At 39.0% G+C, this 20,299-nt stretch overlaps 2 protein-coding genes across 2 annotated transcripts in view; both read left to right on the top strand.

Annotated features, from left to right (window-relative positions):
- Window positions 1-17,865, top strand: part of FANCD2 (FA complementation group D2) — a 47,174-nt gene extending 29,309 nt beyond the window's left edge. Inside the window, exons 31-47 of the mRNA XM_032209930.1 lie at window positions 860-988; window positions 1,098-1,216; window positions 1,534-1,644; window positions 1,899-2,026; window positions 2,462-2,561; window positions 3,945-4,067; window positions 5,464-5,554; window positions 6,572-6,643; window positions 7,773-7,811; window positions 9,497-9,571; window positions 11,089-11,163; window positions 11,606-11,752; window positions 13,982-14,068; window positions 14,799-16,206; window positions 16,367-16,449; window positions 16,870-16,969; window positions 17,253-17,865. Of these exons, the coding sequence (XP_032065821.1) occupies window positions 860-988; window positions 1,098-1,216; window positions 1,534-1,644; window positions 1,899-2,026; window positions 2,462-2,561; window positions 3,945-4,067; window positions 5,464-5,554; window positions 6,572-6,643; window positions 7,773-7,811; window positions 9,497-9,571; window positions 11,089-11,163; window positions 11,606-11,752; window positions 13,982-14,068; window positions 14,799-14,867 (1,365 nt within the window). The 3' untranslated portion in view covers window positions 14,868-16,206; window positions 16,367-16,449; window positions 16,870-16,969; window positions 17,253-17,865. The remainder of the gene's footprint in view (window positions 1-859; window positions 989-1,097; window positions 1,217-1,533; window positions 1,645-1,898; window positions 2,027-2,461; window positions 2,562-3,944; window positions 4,068-5,463; window positions 5,555-6,571; window positions 6,644-7,772; window positions 7,812-9,496; window positions 9,572-11,088; window positions 11,164-11,605; window positions 11,753-13,981; window positions 14,069-14,798; window positions 16,207-16,366; window positions 16,450-16,869; window positions 16,970-17,252) is intronic.
- BRK1 (BRICK1 subunit of SCAR/WAVE actin nucleating complex) lies at window positions 16,017-17,865 on the top strand. Its single transcript, XM_032209928.1, has 3 exons — window positions 16,017-16,206; window positions 16,367-16,449; window positions 17,253-17,865. Exons 1-3 carry the CDS (start codon window positions 16,089-16,091, stop codon window positions 17,277-17,279), a joined length of 228 nt encoding a protein of 75 aa, XP_032065819.1. The 5' UTR covers window positions 16,017-16,088; the 3' UTR covers window positions 17,280-17,865.
- Window positions 17,866-20,299: the final 2,434 nt, after the last annotated feature.

Raw genomic sequence — 20,299 nt, 5'->3', positions numbered from 1 at the left:
TGGGCCGTTTTTTGCCCCCCAGGCCCCTGTAGCATTTTATAAGCCTCCATAAGGCTATGCATGCAATTTCTTTGATGAAAAATGGGCTATTTTTTGCTTGCTTCCCCCCTCCCCGGAGCACTCTGCAAGCCCCCCCTCCGTCCCCCGCTATTCATGCCTCTTATTTGAAAAAAAAAAGGGCCTGTTTTCACGAAAAATTGGCTGTTTTGGGGAGATTTGCAGAGTGCAAAAAAAAAATTTTCCTTTCGGAAAGCTCTTTAGTTAGAGTGATTGAATGAGAATTACATTGATCAAGTGTTGTGCCAGCAGAAACAAGTCTTAGGTGCTGCAGGTTGTCAGCGATTTCCTTCTCCAACACATGGATAAATACATCTGGAAACATCTACCTACCTACTCTCTCTCTCTCTCTCTCTCCCTTCCTACCTAATGTATTTCTCTCTCTCTCTCTCTATCCCTCTATCTACCTACCTACCTACTCTCTCTCTCTCTCTCTCTCTCTCTCTCTCTCTCTCTCCCTACCTATCTACTGTATTTCTCTCTCTCTCCCTCTCTCCCTCTCTCTCTCTCTCTCTCTCCCTTTATCTACTTTTCTACCTAACTACTCTCTCTCCCTACCTACCTACTGTATTTCTCTTTCTCTCCCTCTCTATCCCTCTATCTACCTACCTACTTTTTTTTTTGCCTCTTCAAAACCTTGGTGCGTCTTATACTCCGAAAAATACAGTATATACCCAGTTTCTTTGATTTCTTCACAGAAAGAGTGATCAGGTTTTTAGCCCCCAATAGTCTGTGTTAAAGTATGATTGCTGAGGGGGGAAAGGCACTTCAAAATAATAAACCTGTATATATTTTTTTACAGGGAAAAGGAAATAAAAATGCTGGATTTTCACATCTTTGCCAAAGTACATCTCAAAAAGTGATTGAGTATGCTGCTGAACTTTTAAAGCCACTGTGCAATCACATAGAAAATATGCACAACTACTTCCAGGTTGGAACACAAATTATTTATCTTATAATGGCATACAGTGTGTTCTTTACATCATGGCATAAGTAAACCCACTACAGCCTTTTATGCAGTAACATATTCTTTACTTAAGACGCTGATTACAGAGAACCATGGTGTGATTGATGGACCAGGCGTCAATATTCAGGAACATCAATTAATGTCATCCTGTTATCAGCGCTTATTGCAAATTTTTCACTTCCTGTTTGCCTGGTAAGTATATGGAATTACAAATATAAGGGTGAGAATAAATTAACATTTTATTATTGGCCTTTTATCTTCTTTATAGAATGTCATGAAACAGACCACCCATAGCACAAACTATGATGAGCCTTTTTCATACAGCAACATCAATGTTTTTATGACTGGCAGTGAGCAAACTGAGCTGCCAGACTAATGTTGGCTTCTTTTCTAGAGAGCATACGCAAAGTGTCTTCAAACAAAAGACAAATCAAACTTGTGAAAATGCTTTTTGTTCTTGCTGTATTAACTATAGCAACAAATAATTGATGCTCTTTTTTTTCATCCAGGAATGGATTTTCTCAGCATGAGAACCATGGCTTACTAAAAGCAAGTCTGCATATCCTTGCATGCAGACTTAAGCCAGGAGATAGAGAGCTTCCTCTTGAGGACCTACTCAGGTACCAGAAAAGAATCATGCAACTTTGCACAAAATGTGAAGTACTTGGTAGGACTTAACATTTATCAATACTGTATATCAGAGACCTAGAATTCACAAACATTTTTCTTTCATGCACTCTTCCAAAAGAAGCTAAAAGAAAAACAAAATCAGGAATGCACTATGGAACTAATTATGAACAAGAAAAATTCAATATAATGTTTAGGTCTACTAGCAAATTATATTTTCATTTCCTTTTTCTCCTGTATCCTACAGTCAGAGTTTCCAGTATTTACTGAATTTCCAGCACAGCATTCCTAATATCTTCTGTGCATTGAATCTTACCCAGCTTCTGCTTGTCATTGCTGAAAAATCTGTGGCCAATCCAAAAAGCAAAGAAATAGGTAACATATGGAATTTTATTTTATTTCTATTGCACATTAATATTTTGGAAGGATTTATTTTGTATTTATGAGAATTTTGTAACTGTGGCACCTATAATTCCAACAGAAGAGGCATGAAGTATGTGTTATGGACACTGTGGAAAATCATTCTTGATAATAGGTGCAGTATAAATTCAATAAATAAATAAAATAATTTAATTGAAAATTGGTAAAGTTCAGTTTCCCTCCTTCATAATTGGTGGATCTAGTTGAAAAATAGATATAGCATGATAAGACTGTAAGTGTTGCTGAATTTCTAATACCTGAGATGCTTTGGGTTTATCATTGTCATAAAGATGTTAACTCAATATTGTATTAAATTTAGCAAACATAATTTATCTCAGAACAAATCATAGCGAGCAACCATATCTAGCATTCTTTCTTGTTCTTTGACAGTTTCCATGACAAAAGGTTTCCTTTGCCAATCTTGGATGCAGCCAAGTGGAACTCGTCAGAAGGGCTCCCAATTTAATGATGCTCTCCATGCTTTACTGACGTAAGACTGTTTTTCTTTTGGTGCTGTTGTGATTCACTTCTTTTCAAAGGCAACCCAACAAATAAGCAGTTTCCTTAACCATGTTTAAAATACCTCATTGCCAATTGCATAGAATAAACACTTTAGCAGTATAAACTGCAGGATCTTTCTAGCACCTTTTTCTTAATTTTCTTCTGAAAAGCATGGCAATTTGATAAGATTTGATAGTGTCATGCTTTGTTATTATCAGCCAATACTAGTTTTCAGCAAAAAAACTAACATGAGTTAAATGCCCTTTCTTAGGCCTCTATTTGTTTAAAAAAAAAAAAAACAACCTGCATTTTCTGGTTGGAAGGCAAAATAAATCTGAATTCCTTATGTCAGTATGGTGCCAGAACTGATCATTAGAACTTTGTTTCCTACAGTGCCATTTTTTCTGATGACATACCATTGAACAAAAGAAATGTGAAAGGTTGCTAATACAGGTAATCCTCACTTAGCAACCATTCATTCAGTGAATGATCAAAGTTCTGATGGTGCTGAAAGAGTGGTACTTATGACAGGTCCTTGAGGTTTTGGCTCCTACAGCATCCCTGCAATTGCGTGATCGTGATCTGGATGCTTGGCAACCAGTTTGCACCTATGACAGTTGCAGCACCCTGAGATCATGTGATCACAGTTTTCAACTTTTCCTGCTGGCTTCCCACAAGCAAAGTCAATGGAGAAGCCAGCAGAGAAGATCCCAAGTGACTCCACTATGTCCCTTAACTGGCAGCAGCCAACCCCACTGCACTCATGCCATGCCTTATTGGTCCTTGCACATACTCCCACCAGGCAGTTGCTGTCCCACCATGCCTTGCTGGCCACCGGTACACCCTCTCACGCCCAGCAGCAGCCACCCGTAGGCCTGAATCATCTGAATGTGCTACTTACCTTCCTGCCAGCTGCCTTTGAGCCGCCTGGGACTTGCAACTTCCTATTGGCTTCCCTACAGACTTTAGTTGTTGGAAGCTAGCAGGAACTTGCAAGGAGATCTTTACTTACCCACTCATGAACCTTGCTTAATGATGGCAATGGAGAATGCCAGGTTTGTCACTAAATGATGCAGTCCTGTGACATCACACTTCACAACTGCATTGCTTAGCAACATAAATTATGGTCCAATTACCATTGTTAAGCAAGGATTATCTATAAATTATTCCCATAATTAAGAAATGTTAAATGGATTGATTTCTAATAAATTAAAATTTTAATAGAATGCATGTTTATAACCATGTCTGCCGTTGAAATGAAAACCAGGTTTATGTTTTTATGTATGTCAGATAAAACTTACTGTTGAAAAAAAGTTGAATGCAGTCTTTCAAAAGAGACATCTAAAATTTTGTGAAAAATTGTTCTTTGCAGTATTTATATGGAATATACACATGATATCTTGAAGGAGATAGAAGACATTTCAAGCACTGGTGTTCCAGAACTAATTCGTTCTTCTAAAGATGGATACTCTTCTACTTACCCTACACTGACCAGGTAATAATTACACATTATTTGGTCAAAAACCTCTGTTGCGGTATGTTGGTTAAATATTCTTATTATGGTAAACCAGGCTCTAGGACGTTTACAGATGCCAGGGTCCATTAAATTCCAAATTTGGAATATAGGCTATCTATTTAAGAAGATGTATTGGTTTCAGAGCCAAGGTGGCGCAGTGGTTAGGGTGCAGTACTGCAGGCCACTTCAGCAGACTGTTATCTGCAGTTCAGCGGTTCTAATCTCACCGGCTCAAGGTTGACTCAGCCTTCCATCCTTCCGAGGTGGGTGAAATGAGGACCCAGACTGTGGGGGCAATATGCTGACTCTGTAAACTGCTTAGAGAGGGCTGAAAGCCCTATGAAGCAGTATATAAATCTAACTGCTATTGCTATATTCATCTTTATAGAATATTTCCAGAAGATGCAAGGTTTAGCTGATCAAGCTATGGCAGCAGAATGGAACCATTTTATAGTAGTGTATCATTGCAGGGCTAGTTGTGGTATTTGATCTTACATTGGTTTCATATACTTAGAAGACATTCTGTAAGCAGTAGAAGTGCAAAGTTGGCTTACCTAAATAAATAAAAGTTAAAATATTTTAAGAAGACAAATTTTCAGAGACCATATTTGGGGAGAAATAGTGTATAGCTCTCTTATCGTAATAGTTGGACACTTAGCACGATTGTTTTCTTGTGATTGACTGTGGCTCAGATTTATTCATCTTTCCTAAAGTAAGTTGCTTCAATTTCATGATACATTTTGTGAGATCCTGTATGTGCACTCAGACTTTTCAGGCTTCTCACTTATTTTCTTAGGTCCTTGGATATCTTTTCCAAAAGTCAGCAGATTCACTACTATGACTTTTCTCATGTTTTAGATATACTAAACACTGCATATGCCAAGTTATTGAGCAATGTCAACAATATGCCACCATCATTCTTAACAATAAAGACAGCTGCCAATATATTTGTTAACCGATTTCATACAATAACTTAATTAAGTGCTTCTCCACCCATGATTGCAAGTTGAAATACACACAACTAATTACAATATGAAAAATCGGAATACTGGATAATTTTGCCTATCCTTGACAAAATTTAGCATATTTCCTTAGGTCACTTAGCTTCATTTTGCTTCCTTGGTTTGGATTCAGTTTTCTTACTTTGAATGATAATACCCACATGGTCTCATTTTTATTTTGGGCTATTTTGCTTTTTGCATTTCTTACAACAACTAGTTTAAGAGATTTTTTTTCCCCCTCACTGGACAGTTCTCCAGAAATAAATCTTGTCTGAAAGATAGATACTACATATGCGTTAGAAAGTAATAATGTCATAATGGTGAGGAGTATGATGAATATATTTAATATTTCCTCATCCTTTTTTTTTAACCAGACAAACTTTTCCCATTTTCTTCCGGGTGATGATGACTAAATTAGAGACTTCGATAAGAAGCTTATCTGCTGGAAAATCAGATTCAAGTGAGGTAATGTGATGAACTAAAACTTGGGGTTTCTAGCAAAATCTAATTGCTATGACTATGCCATCATTCGGGGAAGGAATATGTATTCTTTTGACATGTTTCATAGAGATTATTGAGACAGAAAACACCCACCTGAATTTTGAATTACAAGGAACATAAGTAGCCTTAGTATTTGGCACACATTTGGCACACATAAAAACTTAATTCCCCAAAAGTACTTGGAAGTACTTGTTGGGAATTAAACACCCAATAGGTGGCATTGTTTAATTGATGGAGCCTGGAGTATCCAACCCTGCCAGATTAAGGTGGCCAGTCAGATACTATGGAATTCTTAGCTGCAACCCACAACAGTTGATTTTTTCAGGGACTTCTCAAGAACTTAAACTCAATGTTTCTTCCTCCCACCTTTCCAAATTAATGAATATTTGATATAAAAGCAGAATTTAAAAAGTGCTTAAAAAGGGCAGCTGGGATATGTTTCTATAACAACCATCTGTACCTGGGAACAGCTGGTTTCTGTCCCCCCAGCCTCAAACATATACTTGTCTTTCTTCAGCAATCTTCAATAAATAAAGGTCACTGTATAGGAATCAGATGATAGTTCTGCCCAGCTTTTGTGCATGAAAGAGTGGGATGGCAGGAAATATGACTTGGAGTCCTGCCTATATTATGATTTCTGTATGGCTGTAGAATTTTGAATTAACGAATTGTTGTGGTAAAATCTCAGGAAAACCATTTGCAGGAAAAATGTCTTTTAAAATCAGACTTCCTGACAATTTACATTGCATGCGTATGGGAAGGGGAGGGGGGTTCCATTAAATCCAGGTTTTACTATTGAAAATGAAATTTGAATGTAGCTTTGCAATAGGAACATGGAATTTAAAAAATGCATCCGTATGAAACTGAGAGATGAAAGTTAGTATTTGTATAAATGGGTCAAGTTCAATATATTGAAATCCTTTCTGTCTTAAATAGTTACAGGATGATACCCAAATAATGTCATTTATCTGCATTCCATAGATCCAATTACAAAAGTTGTTACACTGGAACCTCGCTGTACGTGATTTCCACATCCTTGTTAATTTGGTCAAGGTGGGTAACATTCACATTAGTGTTTCTTGTATATGAAATCATGATGATATTTTGTCTGTTGATACAGATTACTCAGATATAAATATTTAATGTATTATTAATTTTATATACCACCCATCTCTAGGTGGCTATACAGTGACTTATTTTGTGGACCTGGTGAACTGTGTTGAAACTTTCTTTTTATCCTGAATACATTACTCTTACAAGAAGTATTCTGAGTATCTTGTTTTAGCAAGGCAGATCATGTGCAGAATGAACATAGGTCTTGCAAGATTTAGATGTTGTAAGGTGTTTTAACCATATGCATTCATATAGTCATTGGAATACGGGTGAGTGAACGCCCTCTGTGATATGAATGTGATTATCCTAGAAGGATCATATTGCTGACTTTCTGGTTAGACAACTGGAGTTACTTTGCATATCATATCTTTAAAACTATCTATGTTCTTTGCCTTTTTAAAATTCCCATTATTTTTTCAATCTATTTCTATTGAAATAGTCATTATTTTCTTTCTCTACTATTGACTAACAAACAAAACATTCTCAATTTTGAAGAAATGTTTGTCTTCCCTTCCTCCCTCTGCCACCATTATTAATATATCACATGCACATATTTATTTGCATAGGGGGATATTTACAGTTTTGGTATAATTGTTTGGCAGCCTTTCTTGTGTTACAGTGGGGATTGTATTTTTGAATAAGATTTAGGATAAACAAAAATTCTTTTATACTATGCTGTAGTTAGTTAGAGTGACTTTTAGTATGTTAATATGTTTATATACTGATAGTATGAAAGCCCATTTCATGTCTGAGTATTTATGAATGTTCTCAGCTGTTATTTGATAAGCTATTCTGTTGTTTTTATTGTTTTGGTCTGTTTTAATTGTTAGCTACCCAGAGTCATGTATGTGAGACAGGCAGCTTATTAAATAAATAGACATCTGTCTCCTTCACGTAAATGCTGTAGTATCAATGTGATATTTAGGAAGGAATGTGGTGGTATGTACTATTCATGTTCTGTAGTAATAGTAGTTGTATTTTTAACTAGCATTATATTATTTTACTATAGATAATATATTTTAATATATTATATTTAAAAAGGACCTTTACCCCCTCTCTCTCCAAACAGGTATTTGACAGTCGTCCTGTACTCAGTGTTTGCTTGAAGGTAAGTGAGAATCATGTGATAAGAGACACGAAATTCAGGAAATTCTAAACTATTATATCAGCTTCCTCCTATATACACCTGCTCTATGTAGAGATGTTTGGTATAACCTTTCAGAGCAACCTATTTACCAAGGAGAAAGTGGACTTCAGAGGTAGAGAATCATAGCTACTGTTGAGAGGAAGGCATTGTGACTCAGCCTTCTATCTGCTTGTTTCTGGTTTGGTTGTCATGAACTATTTTCATTGGTGGGTGGTGTACACATGAATGTATATTTTAAGTGACATATATTTCAGATGGCTTCCAATCTAATATGGTTTTCTTGGGTCAATATTGTCTAATTTTACCATTCCTCAAAATGAACTCTTCAGTGCTGAAAAGCTGCAGCCATTTTAGTACTTCCCAAAGCTTCCATTCTGAGGAGTCCATTTGATTCTATATCTTATTCCTATCAATACAGATAGTCCTTGTGTTAGTGACTGCAATTGATTTTGGTGACTCGGTGATTAAGTGAACAATTTGATAATTGAAAATCTGGTGGCCGTGACTGTGCTTAGGATTTTACTTAACTTTTCCTTAGGAGCAAAAACAAAAGCCTTTAGTGTGAAATTGAATAGAGTTTTGCCAGTTTCAGACAGTTTCAGATTTCTAATCAACAAATTATGTTCATAGAAATGTATTTGTTGCCATTAGCACTTTTTAGGAACCTTTTTAGTACTGTGGAGAAAAGAGCTTAGGAAAAGATTGTTTAGGGAATCTTTGCCCTCTTTGAGGAGTGGAAAAAGAAAGAACCAGGGGCAGGTACAGGATAACATGATGCTGTAATGGCAAACCTGTGACTCAGAGAAAGATGTTCAGAAGGTTGTAAATGCGGGCATTAGTCACAAAGTTATTTTTTAATCACTGTCATAATTCCAAACAGTCACTGTCTAAGGCAGTCAGTAAATGAGGACTTCCTATATTTATTATGAAAAAGAAGGGGGAACACAAAGTATTTAATGATAGATGCTGATTATATGAACTTTGGGTTACATGTGCAAGGAGTTTGCATATCACTGCTTGAAACTACTGCCCAGCACCGGAACCTATTCACACAACTCTAAACGTATACCATCTCATTACACAAAGATTGAAGAATAGAGTGTAAATTTTGGGTGGGCTTTAGTAAACCTCTTCTGTCAGCAAAATGAAAGGATAAAATGATGGTCCACTTGCTTTTGCTGCTTTGTGGACATTGAAAAGCTACTCCAGAAGGTAGAAGAGGATATTAGTAGGTATGTGGGAGGGAAGAGAGAAGGCAAAATTCTGATTACATAAGTGGACTTCTATTTGCATTATAATGATTTCCATCCTAAATATCTAGTTTTTGTGTCAGTCTGGGAAGGAAGTAACTAGTTGGAATGAGAAGTTCTGGAAGCGACACTAGGGAACTCTAATAGAATTCTCTGCATCTCAGAAAAATTGTATTTTCCAATACTGCTGGTACACATCTTGGATTTAAATGACGAGTTCATTTAAATAAATTTGATGATGATAACCAACTTAATAAAAAATTAGATCATTTAAAATTTAAGCAAGCATAGTGAATGCTTGACTGTTGTAACTTATGATCCAAGGTTAAGACACTTACTTTTGTTTGGGAGAATTGGCCACATTTGCTGACATTTTGTGTGTTTTTGTTTATCCAGTACGGTCGTCTGTTTATAGAGACATTTTTGAAGTCTGGTATGCCTCTCTTGGACTACAGTTTTAAAAAGCACAGGGTAAGATGTTAGGGATGGGGTTGCTCCTTGATTGACTCAAGAGTGTTTTAAACTGCTCATATCTGTTCTTTTCAAGTCTGTAGTTCTGTGACCTACTACAGAAAAAATTTGGAGAAATTAGCATAATTGAGTAACTATGAAACTATAAAAGAACTTTGAAACAATTTTTCTTGAAAATCTGGCAATTCTCAAAACAAGCATAGGTTGTTAGGTAACATCTTATTAAATGAAATCTGCATCCTGTTTTTTACATGTACATATTAGATATTTCAGATATTTCCAATGCCAAATTGTGTGTGTGTAGCCACCAGCATTGAGTACAAATGGGCAGCCATAGAAACTGAAACTATAAAATAAATATGTTCTTGTAAAAGAACCAGTTTGCTGCAGTGATAAAGGCATGGAGCTAGGTGGAAAAACTGGGAGTTCTAGTTCTGCCTTACAAACAAAGCCAGCTTGGTGATCTTGGGACAGTTACTCTCTCAACCCTAAGAAAGAGGCAAGGGCAAACCACTTCGAAAAAGCTTGCCAAGAAAAATGCAGTGACTAGTCCAGTCAGTTGCCAGGAGTCAAAAATTAACTCAAAGGCGCATGCACACACACACAAGACTGACTTACAGCTCAGTTTTTAAAAAGAAAAAGCTGACCACAAGCTGACCTTAACTCTTGAATTCACTGCTCGTTTGCCACTGCTGGTTTTTTAACAAGGATGATTGATGACACTTTCTTCTCTTTTATTTTTTTGGTATTTTTTTGCCATGAAACATTTTTGACTATAATAAATTGCCCAGAGTTTCTGGGACCACATGGCACATAAATTTAATAAATTATGTTCCCAACATGGATTTCACACATGTGAAATCATAGGTGCCAGTTCTTTAGCTGGTATTAGCCTTCTCTCATATCAAATTCTTCCTAAGAACCTAGGACGTCATAATGTATCAAGATAGTATACGTGTGAAATGCAAGAAGTGTGGTCATTTGTAATTGACAGATGGAAATTTTATCAATGCACAGTTGACAAAGTGCCACCCAAGGGTTTTTAATATGGCCACCTGTGTGCCAATAACCATTGGAACCACTACAGTAGGTTTATGCTGTAATCATTCAACTTCAATTTTCAGATATTTATATTTTGACCTCCATTTTTTTGCCTTCCATTCTACTATCCCCTGGTATTGCCACATGAATTATTATTATTATTTGTAGTGTTTTCCTTTACTTTGTGGTCCAGTTTATTTGCTGGAATTCTCTTATGAAAGTACTAAGCAAACTCAAACTATATTAATTTAATGACATGCCTGCCTTTAGTGTCATAAATGTTGTGAAGTGGTTCTCAATGCTCCCATATATTTTATTCAATGGATATGCTAAACCATAAGCTATGATTTGCAAATCTCAGTAACTGAGATCTCAAACCATCGTCAGTCTGCTACAAATATACCTCTGTATAAAACAAGATTTCAAATAAGTACCCATTTTGCACAAGTTTCCAAATAGATTCCTTTGGGTTGCAGGAGGATGTACAGAGTTTGTTGAAAACCTTGCAACTGAGCACCAGACAACTTCATCATATTTGTGGCCATTCCAAGGTAAAGAAAACTACAACTACAGTGCTAGTGAACTCTTGTTACTTTAGTTTCTCTATTTCTAGCAAGATAGCATACTCTTAGTATTTTATTCATCCTTTGTAATGGAGCAGTGAAAAACATTGTTGGGAAATGCCCAGTTCCTAGTCATGTATAATATTGAGAATAAGGGTAAGATTGCTTAGGCTAATAAGCTGTAAAACTGGTTTATCTGCATCTTAATCTTGCTGGTTCTGTTATTATACTTTATTATAATATAAAGTGCTTTTTTACATTCTCTAATTATCAATAGGGAAAGCATTCCACCAAGAAAAATGCAAAGGGCACTAAGGAGATATGTCAAAGGCCATCTAGTGCATTCATAAAATACAATATTGATTTGTGCAATAAAGAATCGGAAGAATATGAATGGTTCTTTCTTGGTTTGCATTTCTTACACTTGTAGATTCATCAAGACACAGGTCTCACCAGTCATGTACCCCTCCTAAAGAAGTCGCTCGAGCTATTTGTTTACCGAGTGAAAGCAATGCTGGCTCTCAATCATTGTCAGGAGGCTTTTTGGGTGGGCATCCTCAAAAATAGGGACTTGCAGGTAAGTGTATGTGTCTCATGAATGGCTCGTTAATTCAGTTTCACCCATGTTTATTGGCCATTATTTTTTGGAAAAACTTGAAAATTAATTATCGGATCTGATGCATATGATTTAGAATTAAGCTTCAGAGAATCATTAAAATTTGTAAAATGTTGTTGCTTATAGCAGATGACATTAAAATGAATTTATTGAGCAAGCTTTGGTATATAAAAGAAATGCCAAACTTAAAATAGTTTCAAAACATGACGAATCACTGTACAAAAATATAATAGTTACATTGACCTGGGGTTTCCATAGAAGGCACAGAAAATATCATTCCATCTTTCTTTCATCTTCTCTGGCTTCTTTGTTCAGTAAACCTCAAGACTTGACTACTGTAACGCGCTCTACATGGGGCTGCCCCTGAAAAGTGTTCGGAGACTACAATTGGTCCACAATGCAGCCGCACGAGCGATACTGGGTGTACCAAGATACACCCATGTTACACCTATCCTCTGCGAGCTGCACTGGCTTCCTATCGGTCTCCAAACGCGATTCAAGGTGCTGGTTATTACCTTTAAAGCCCTCCATGGCCTAGGACCCGGATATCTGCGGGATGGTCTTCTGCCGCATACCTCCCAATGGCCGATAAGATCGCACAGGGTGGGCCTTCTCCAGGTGCCGTCAACCAGACAATGTCGGCTGGCGGCTCCCCGGGGGAGGCCCTTCTCTGTAGCCGCTCCGACCCTATGGAATGAACTACCCCCAGAGATCCGGACCCTGCCTACTCTCATGGCCTTCCGAAAGGCCATCAAAACCTGGCTATTCCAGCAGGCCTGGGGCTGTTGACCTCATGACTGAGGTTCAGCCCCGACCAGATGGAGTGTATGATGTGGTTTTTAATCTGTTTTCTCTGTCTTTTTAATTCTTTATTTTTTAAAATATATTTTCTGTAAGTCGCCCAGAGTCCTTCGGGATTGGGCGGCCTATAAATTTATTAAATACTAAATACTAATACTAAACAGTGGCTCAATTGCTACAAATTGAATAATTGATCATATTTCCATAGGGATGACCTGAAATTGCTCCTGTCTCCTGTAAAAATATTTTTCAGAAAATAATCCATTGAAAGAGCAAATTGAAAAGAGAAGCTTTATTGAGGGTGGTGGATTTTTTTTGGCAGATGGGCATACTTTGCCATCATTTCATTAAAAAATGTGCAGGGGGTCTTGGTATATATGGAAATAACAACAGAGTCTCCTTCCCAAAAGATCTGTTTGGCCCATTATATAATGCAAATGGGAGAAAGAAGCGCAGATATTGAACAATGGGAGAGCAGCTTTGCATAGGGAGGGCAGCTTTGATTCATACATGTAGTCTTTGACTTAGAACAGTTTGTTTAGTGACTGTTCAAAGTTACAACACACTGAAAAAAGTGACATGACCATTTTTCATACTTATGATTTGCAGCATTCCCCCTGGTCACATGATAAAAATCCAGATGCTTGGCAACTGACTCATATTTATGATGGTTGTAGTGTCTCAGGGGTCATGTGATCAACTTTTGCGATCTTTTGACAAAGAGTCACTGCGAGCAAGTGGGTGGCTATATAAATTTTCTAAATAAATAAAAGTCAATGGGGAAAACAGATTAACAATTGTGTGACTAACTTAACAACTACAGAGATTTCCCTGCTTTTCCCTGCCTGCCATTCCATTCTCCTTTTAGTGATTATCAAGATCAGGATTGCCTGACCACAGGCACAGAGGAAGTAGGCATGGGAACTGATTTTTCTTCTCCCCCATTCAGGCCTTGTCTGATAAGGATGTTGAGCGATTAACTTCTCTGTGTTGTAGTTAAAACTTCTTAGATATAAAAGCTATTGGCATGAAGACAAATTATAAAATAGCCATATAAAGTAGCTTCAGCTTATCAGTGAACTAACATATTGATAAATCTCTATGAACTAACTTCCAATTCATTACTAGCAAAATGTCAGCCCATATTCATTGTCTCCTTCAGCATGCTCTGGGATTCATTTCACCAATATACAGCATAATGCACACAATATGGTACTGCAATTCCTTTATTATCAATTACTGTATTTCCTTTGTGTTGTACATTATAGGAATGGATTTTGATTCTTTCAGGTTGAAAGACAGGGCAGCCTATACTCAAGCCTATTCACATTGTTACAAATATTGCAGTATTCTTTTTGGAACCACTTCATACTTGTTTAATCTTTCTAGGGAGAAGAGATCCTTTCACAAGCATCACAAGTAACCGAAGCAGAAGAGACAGAGATGCCTACACATTCTCGAACAGATCCTGGAGAGGTATTCATTCAACCAGAGCAGGGGTGTCTAACTCTGTTAGACCTTTACACTTTTTATCCAAACAGATAATTTACATGTTTTGTTCTATGATATTTCATAAAGTAGTGCTGAGCAATCAAGCTCAAATGAATAAGGATTTTGAAAGGATTACTCAGTTTTTCCCTTTTAGAATATAGCAATAGCAATAGCAGTTAGACTTATATACCGCTTCATAGAGCTTTCAGCCCTCTCTAAGCGGTTTACAGAGTCAGCATATTGCCCCCAACAACAATCCGGGTCCTCATTTTACCCACCTCGGAAGGATGGAAGGCTGAGTCAACCCTGAGCCGGTGAGATTTGAACAGCCGAACTGTAGAACTGCAGTCAGCTGAAGTAGCCTGCAGTGCTGCATTTAACCACTGCGCCACCTCGGCTCTATGGGAAAAGGGGGGCTGGTTCATCTTTATATGAATCAAATCTTTTTTTTCATTTACACATAAAACTAATCCTAATAATATGGCTACACAATTGGAATTCCATTTCTAAATTATAGTGCAAACACGATTATTTTATTGCTTGGAGATTTCTCTTAAATCCGTTCCCATTGATCTAATTTTAAAATATGAGTAAAACACTCAGTTTATTGAAATGTAAAGAATTAAGATTAAGCATGCTAGTCTGTTTGTCAAGGAATTGAGAATTTATGTTTTGTAATCCCCAGTTGTTTAAACATTTGGCATTTTCCCCTCAGGAAAAGGAAGATTCAGAGACTGAAGATACAGTGGATACCAATGATAGTGATGAAGACAGCTCTGATTAGAATGTGCTATAATTCTGGGTGAAACTTTTTGGCTTAGATTACTGGAATTTATACCTATATCCCACGAAATATTAAAATAAATTGGATGAGCCAAGGGCAGTATTATTTATTTGCCTTTTAATAATCAACTCTTACTATTACTTTGAAAATGAATATATTGAGCACTCTTTTTCTCCCCCTATGCCTTTTTTTGCATCTCCATACGATTCCCCATAAGCAAAAAATGACATTTTACTTGAAGTGTTGTAATCAACATAATTTTTTTAGGAAAGTTTACCAATAGCTTTCCTGCATTTAACAATTGTGTAAGGAAATGATTCTATTCATATTTAATAATTCACGTGGTTGGATATAAAATATAAAATAAATACATTTAAATTGACATTTATTTGTCTCAGGTGAAAGACAGGTGTTTATATTTGTGATCCCAACAGAATATAAGAAGAATTGGGGATTATAACATTAAAATAGTGGTGGGTTTATATAATCTCACGATATATTTTTTAAATAAAAGCAAAAGCTGATTTCCATTCATGTTTTTTAATCACATGTGAAGCAAACTTGCACAATCAAGTACAGTGAAATTTAGTGATTCTGACAGCCTCCAATTTTGTTTCTTGAATCAAAATATTGCTATAAGGAAACCTCTCCTTTTAATTCCATTTGAAGACTTTGTCTTGAGAGACGGCACAGGCTCAGATTCGTTAGTCGGAAATAGACTGACCACTTGATATCACTGGGCTATCTTGGAAATAAGATAGGGTGGTGATGCTTTGAATTGCCAAGGAAATTCGGAATAAACAACGCGGGGGGGGGGGGGTCGTAACCAAAGAGTGGAAAGGTCTTGTGTCCTCCCGTCTTTTTGGAACTCAAGTCAGGTGCTCTTAAGGTTAGGATTAGGGTTCCACCCCGGAAGATTTGTTATTGGCTACTATTATAAAAATTTCACAGAAAGGACTACCTCTCCAGCCCGAACGAAGGAACCTGAGAGCCACAGCCCACAACAGTCGGGCACAGTTTGTAATGTCAGCCTTTGCAAGCTACTTCCGGGTTTCATTTCCTCCGGTAGCTCGTTGCAGCCAATAGCGCTGCGGAGGTAGGAGCCGAGCTGCGCATGCTCAAGAGTAGGAAAGGAAGCGGGCTGTTCCGGGGAGCGTCGTGCGCGCGCAGGCGTCCTCCCTTATCGGTTGGGAAGCGGAGCTGCTGCCAGCTGGCTCGGCCATGTCGATCCAGGAAGACCCGGTCCAGCGCGAGATTCACCAGGACTGGGCGAACCGCGAGTACATCGAACTGATCACCAGTTCCATTAAGAAGATCGCGGACTTCCTCAATTCCTTCGGTAGGTGCGGGCGCCGTGCCCTCTTTCCCCGGCGGGAAGGAGGAGGAGGCGGCGGACCCTTCTCCGAATGGGCAACTGCAGACGCGGGGGCGGGGGTGGCTGATTGGGCGGAGCGGGAGGTTCCGTGGCGGCATTGATGGCGCTCTCTTCGCCCTCGCAGACATGTCCTGCCGCTCCCGCCTGGCCACGCTCAATGAGAAGTTGACGGCGCTGGAGAGACGGATCGAATACATCGAGGCCCGGGTGAGGCATCTCCCTTGCACGCCGGCAGAAGCCGCCAGGGGAACTCGGCTGGCGAACGACTCTTCCCGCAGGCCCCGTTGCTGCCCGCCCCCCAGCGTTAGTCCCCGGGCTCCGGCTCACCCGTTTGGAAGTGGGGTGGAGGAGGTTTGAAATTGGCCGGTCGCTGCACCTGCGGGTTGGGCAGAATCACCCAGGGCAACTGTCTCTGGGAGGGTCAGTGGGTTTTGTCTTGGGGGGGGGGTCTCGGTTTTCAGCCTAGTGACATGCCTGTTTGTTTCTTTTAAATGAGATAAAGTGACTTTCCTGTGTTTGATAAATTAATTCTCTGGCTGAATATATATAGTTAAGTGTTTAATGGATGCAGCCTTTTTGAGCCATTGTTTTGTTTCTTGGTGAGTTTTCTATCTCGCCTTTTCTTAGGAGCTCAAGGAGATGTAAATAATGCTCGTCCAATTTTCCCCATAACAGGCTGCACTGAGAGACAGTGGCCTAAAGTCATTTGATGGCTGAGCTTTTGTGGGTAAGCTTGACCCTGAGTCACAAAGGTGCCATTCCCAATACACTTTTGATTTTGTAATAGGAAAATAATATTTTCTTTAAAGACCAAATGCCTTTCTAAGCAGGCTTGAAATCATTGCCTGAATTACTTCTTATATAGTACCCAAGCAACTAAAGTTATGTTCGCTTCCAAGCTTTGTTCATGTTTCTTAAAATACAAACTTCTCTTGCTTCCCAGTTGAGACATAAGGTGTCTTCTGCTTCCCCAGATATATTCCAATGTAAGCATTTTTTTCCCTTTACAGGTAACAAAGGGTGAAACATTGACATAGTGTGAAGCTGGCAAGAAGTCAACCTAGGGAGAAAAAAAGTGCAGCTGTTCGGAAAGCTGATGATCAGACTTCGGGTTTCTTCATTATTTAACATGGATGGGAGTTAACTCATTTTTGCCCCTTGGGAAGCTGCCTCCTCCATTTGGAGACTTTGTGTGGGTGATTCCAACTGAAATGGCTAAATTGTACAACAGCATGTTTAATTATGTGGTTTTATACAAGCAGATTCACACAGTTCTTGTCCTATTGTGTCCCATGTACACGCAGAACTCTGGCTCCACAACAGTTAAATATTGATGGAACACAATCTTAATTTCTGGGAACACTGATTATTACTATGAGTTATTTTTGAGAATCAGGATGTTAGGGCTATGCATGGTGTGTGGCTCTTATGGCTCGCTATTGCTGCTCCAAGATATCAAGTAACCTATTTGAATAAATGTGCAGTATGTGTAGGGTGAGCTGGGCTGAGGGAGAACATGTGCCAAGGGAGGGATGACTCAGTTTTCTAAGTATTTTGTATTCTTTAATGTAATTTGAGATGTCTTTTCCATTTGTGTTCAACAATAAAATCACTTCTGCTTAACCCATCTGAACATTTTTTAGCTAATTTCAAAATATGTATGCACTCAATACTGTCATAGAGTACTACATAAACATTATATCAAATTTGTCACATTCACATTTTATGGCTGTTTTATATTATGGTTCTTGTAGCACCTTGCAAATTCTTTGGCTCCTCTGCTGCCCCGTCCCCCAGCAAGAGTTCTACAGGTGCTTATTCATCAACCAACCCCCCCTCCCCCCTCAAAAATACAGGTCCTCTGACAGCACCTTTATTGCACAGATTCCGGATTCCAAGCTCAGTACAGCAAGAGTCATTGGGTGTAACCAATGGGCACACACAAAGTCCAGAAAAACAGTCCAGGAGTCAAATAGGCCAGGAAACACAGCATGCTTTACAGATTGCTGGTTGCTTGATGCTGTTTCTTAAGTTAGGCACCAGGAAGTGGCAACTAGGATTGTTGCTCTTGCTTCCTGCCTGAGCTCCTTGATTCTGGCTTGATTGGCAGTAGAATTCCTGAGCTAATGATCCTAGGGGATTTTAATTTGCCTTCACTGAGCATGGGGTCAGAGGTAGCTTGGGAGTTCCTAGCTACTATGGCAGCCATGGGCCTGACCAAATTGTCTAGAGGTTAACTCGTAGCAGTAATGCACCTGATTGGGTTTTCATGACGGGTCAATGGCAGAGTGTTCTAGATTTGAAAAAGATACAGATTTCTCCCTTGCCATGGTCAGATATTCACAGGTGAGCCTCCTTCCTCAGGCAGGCTAGGCCTATCGGAGCAGCCAGGCCCACTGATGGACCTGATTGGGTTCCAGAGGGAGTTTGGGGTTATTCCAGAAAATCTATTTCTTGATGCAACTGAAGCCGTTGTGGCTGCATAGAATAGCAAAGTAGCAGCGGCTTTAGATTGGATTGTGCATGAGTGGCCTTTCCTTGTCCAGAGTCCCTGATTCTCCCTGTGGTACATGATGGACTTAAGGGAACTTAAAACAGGCTAAGACACTCTAGTGTGCCGAAGGCAAAAAATCATAATATGACGATCAGCCACTCTTAGGGTCTACCTTGTGGCGGTAAGAGCAGAGAAATGTAGCTTTTGTAATTTCCTCTGCCAACAATCACCCAGTGTCCCTGTTTCAGGTGACTTGATCCCTGAAGGGAGCAATACAAAGTTAACATAGCAAGGGTGTCAAACAGGTGGCCAGCGGGTTGGATGCGTCACGTGCAGACCACACCCACCTCAGCTCTGTGAAAAACATCGTGATATATCACATGACGGCAACGTGATACCGCGAGTTTGACACCCATGACATAAAGGGTTTCTCTGAGGAATATGCTGCACATCTGATAAAGTAGTTGACATTTGCTCTATGTTGGATTCTGGCTTTAAAGCAGAATGTGTAGAGGAGATAGGGTTATATCTTGCAAGGGGACCCTGGGAAGAGTTTGGGAACCTGGGGAAGTGGACAAGGCCCTCTCAGCTGCTAGTTTGGCCACTTGTATAGTAGATACATGCCTTCCTGTCCTGACTTATTACAGTTGCATGGGAGGGGAGACGGGATTGTGTCTGGGTGGTAGTTTACGCCTCCTTGAATGAGGGAGTGGTCCAGAGGTGGGTTGCTCCCAGTTTGGCCTGGATCAGGCGAACCGGTAGCGGTGGTGGGAGGCTCCACCCACCCGGACGCTTCTGTGCATGCACACCAATGTCGCGTGCGCACATGAGCAAACCGGTAGTAAAAAAAATGGAAACCCGCCACTGGAATGGTCCTACCAATTCTTAAAAGAGGCAGTGGTGCACCCCTCCCTTCAGAGGACCATTGTGTGGTCCAACCAAGTTTGACAGTTTCACCCACTCAGCTGGGAGTCTGACAGCTCCAACAGATCACAATAACAATATCAGAGTTCTGTGTCCAGAAGAGTGCAGTGTTAGGAACAGCTAAGATATTGCACAGAACCCTCAAATTCCCAGGCCATAGAGGGCCCAACATTGAGGAAGACACTAACTAGTTATAGGGTGAGAATGGTTAGATCTATACACAAGTATAATTAAGTTTCTTAATGAATGTACGGGATAAAATTATTCAAAATGCCTGCAAGCTGAAGAAAATAAACTGAGGAGACCAGATTTTGTATTTTTCAAACATGAGATTACCTCACAAAAAAGAACTCTGTTGAAGTTTCTAAATGGAAGAGTTGATAAAAATGGGAATTAGTTTAAAATGCAGATTTCCATTCAAAGTTACAATTCTGAAACCACAAGGAGCAGAGAAATCTTAAGTCTCGTAAGGGTAATATTATACCAGCCTAAATTCAGTTGGAAAGTGTGGTAATATTCTAACACTTTTATTACCTTGTTTGTTAGCAAGTAGCCTTATGGTTAAGATACAAAATTTAGCAATTGGAAAGGTAACCGGTGTCATCAAGAAAAACTTAACACTGATTGGAACAGTTGGGA

This window comes from Thamnophis elegans, chromosome 2 (genome assembly GCF_009769535.1).
Source record: "Thamnophis elegans isolate rThaEle1 chromosome 2, rThaEle1.pri, whole genome shotgun sequence".
Lineage (NCBI taxonomy): Eukaryota > Metazoa > Chordata > Lepidosauria > Squamata > Colubridae > Thamnophis > Thamnophis elegans.
Note: the sequence above shows the minus strand (reverse complement) of the source record. Positions and strands in the feature narration are given on the sequence as shown.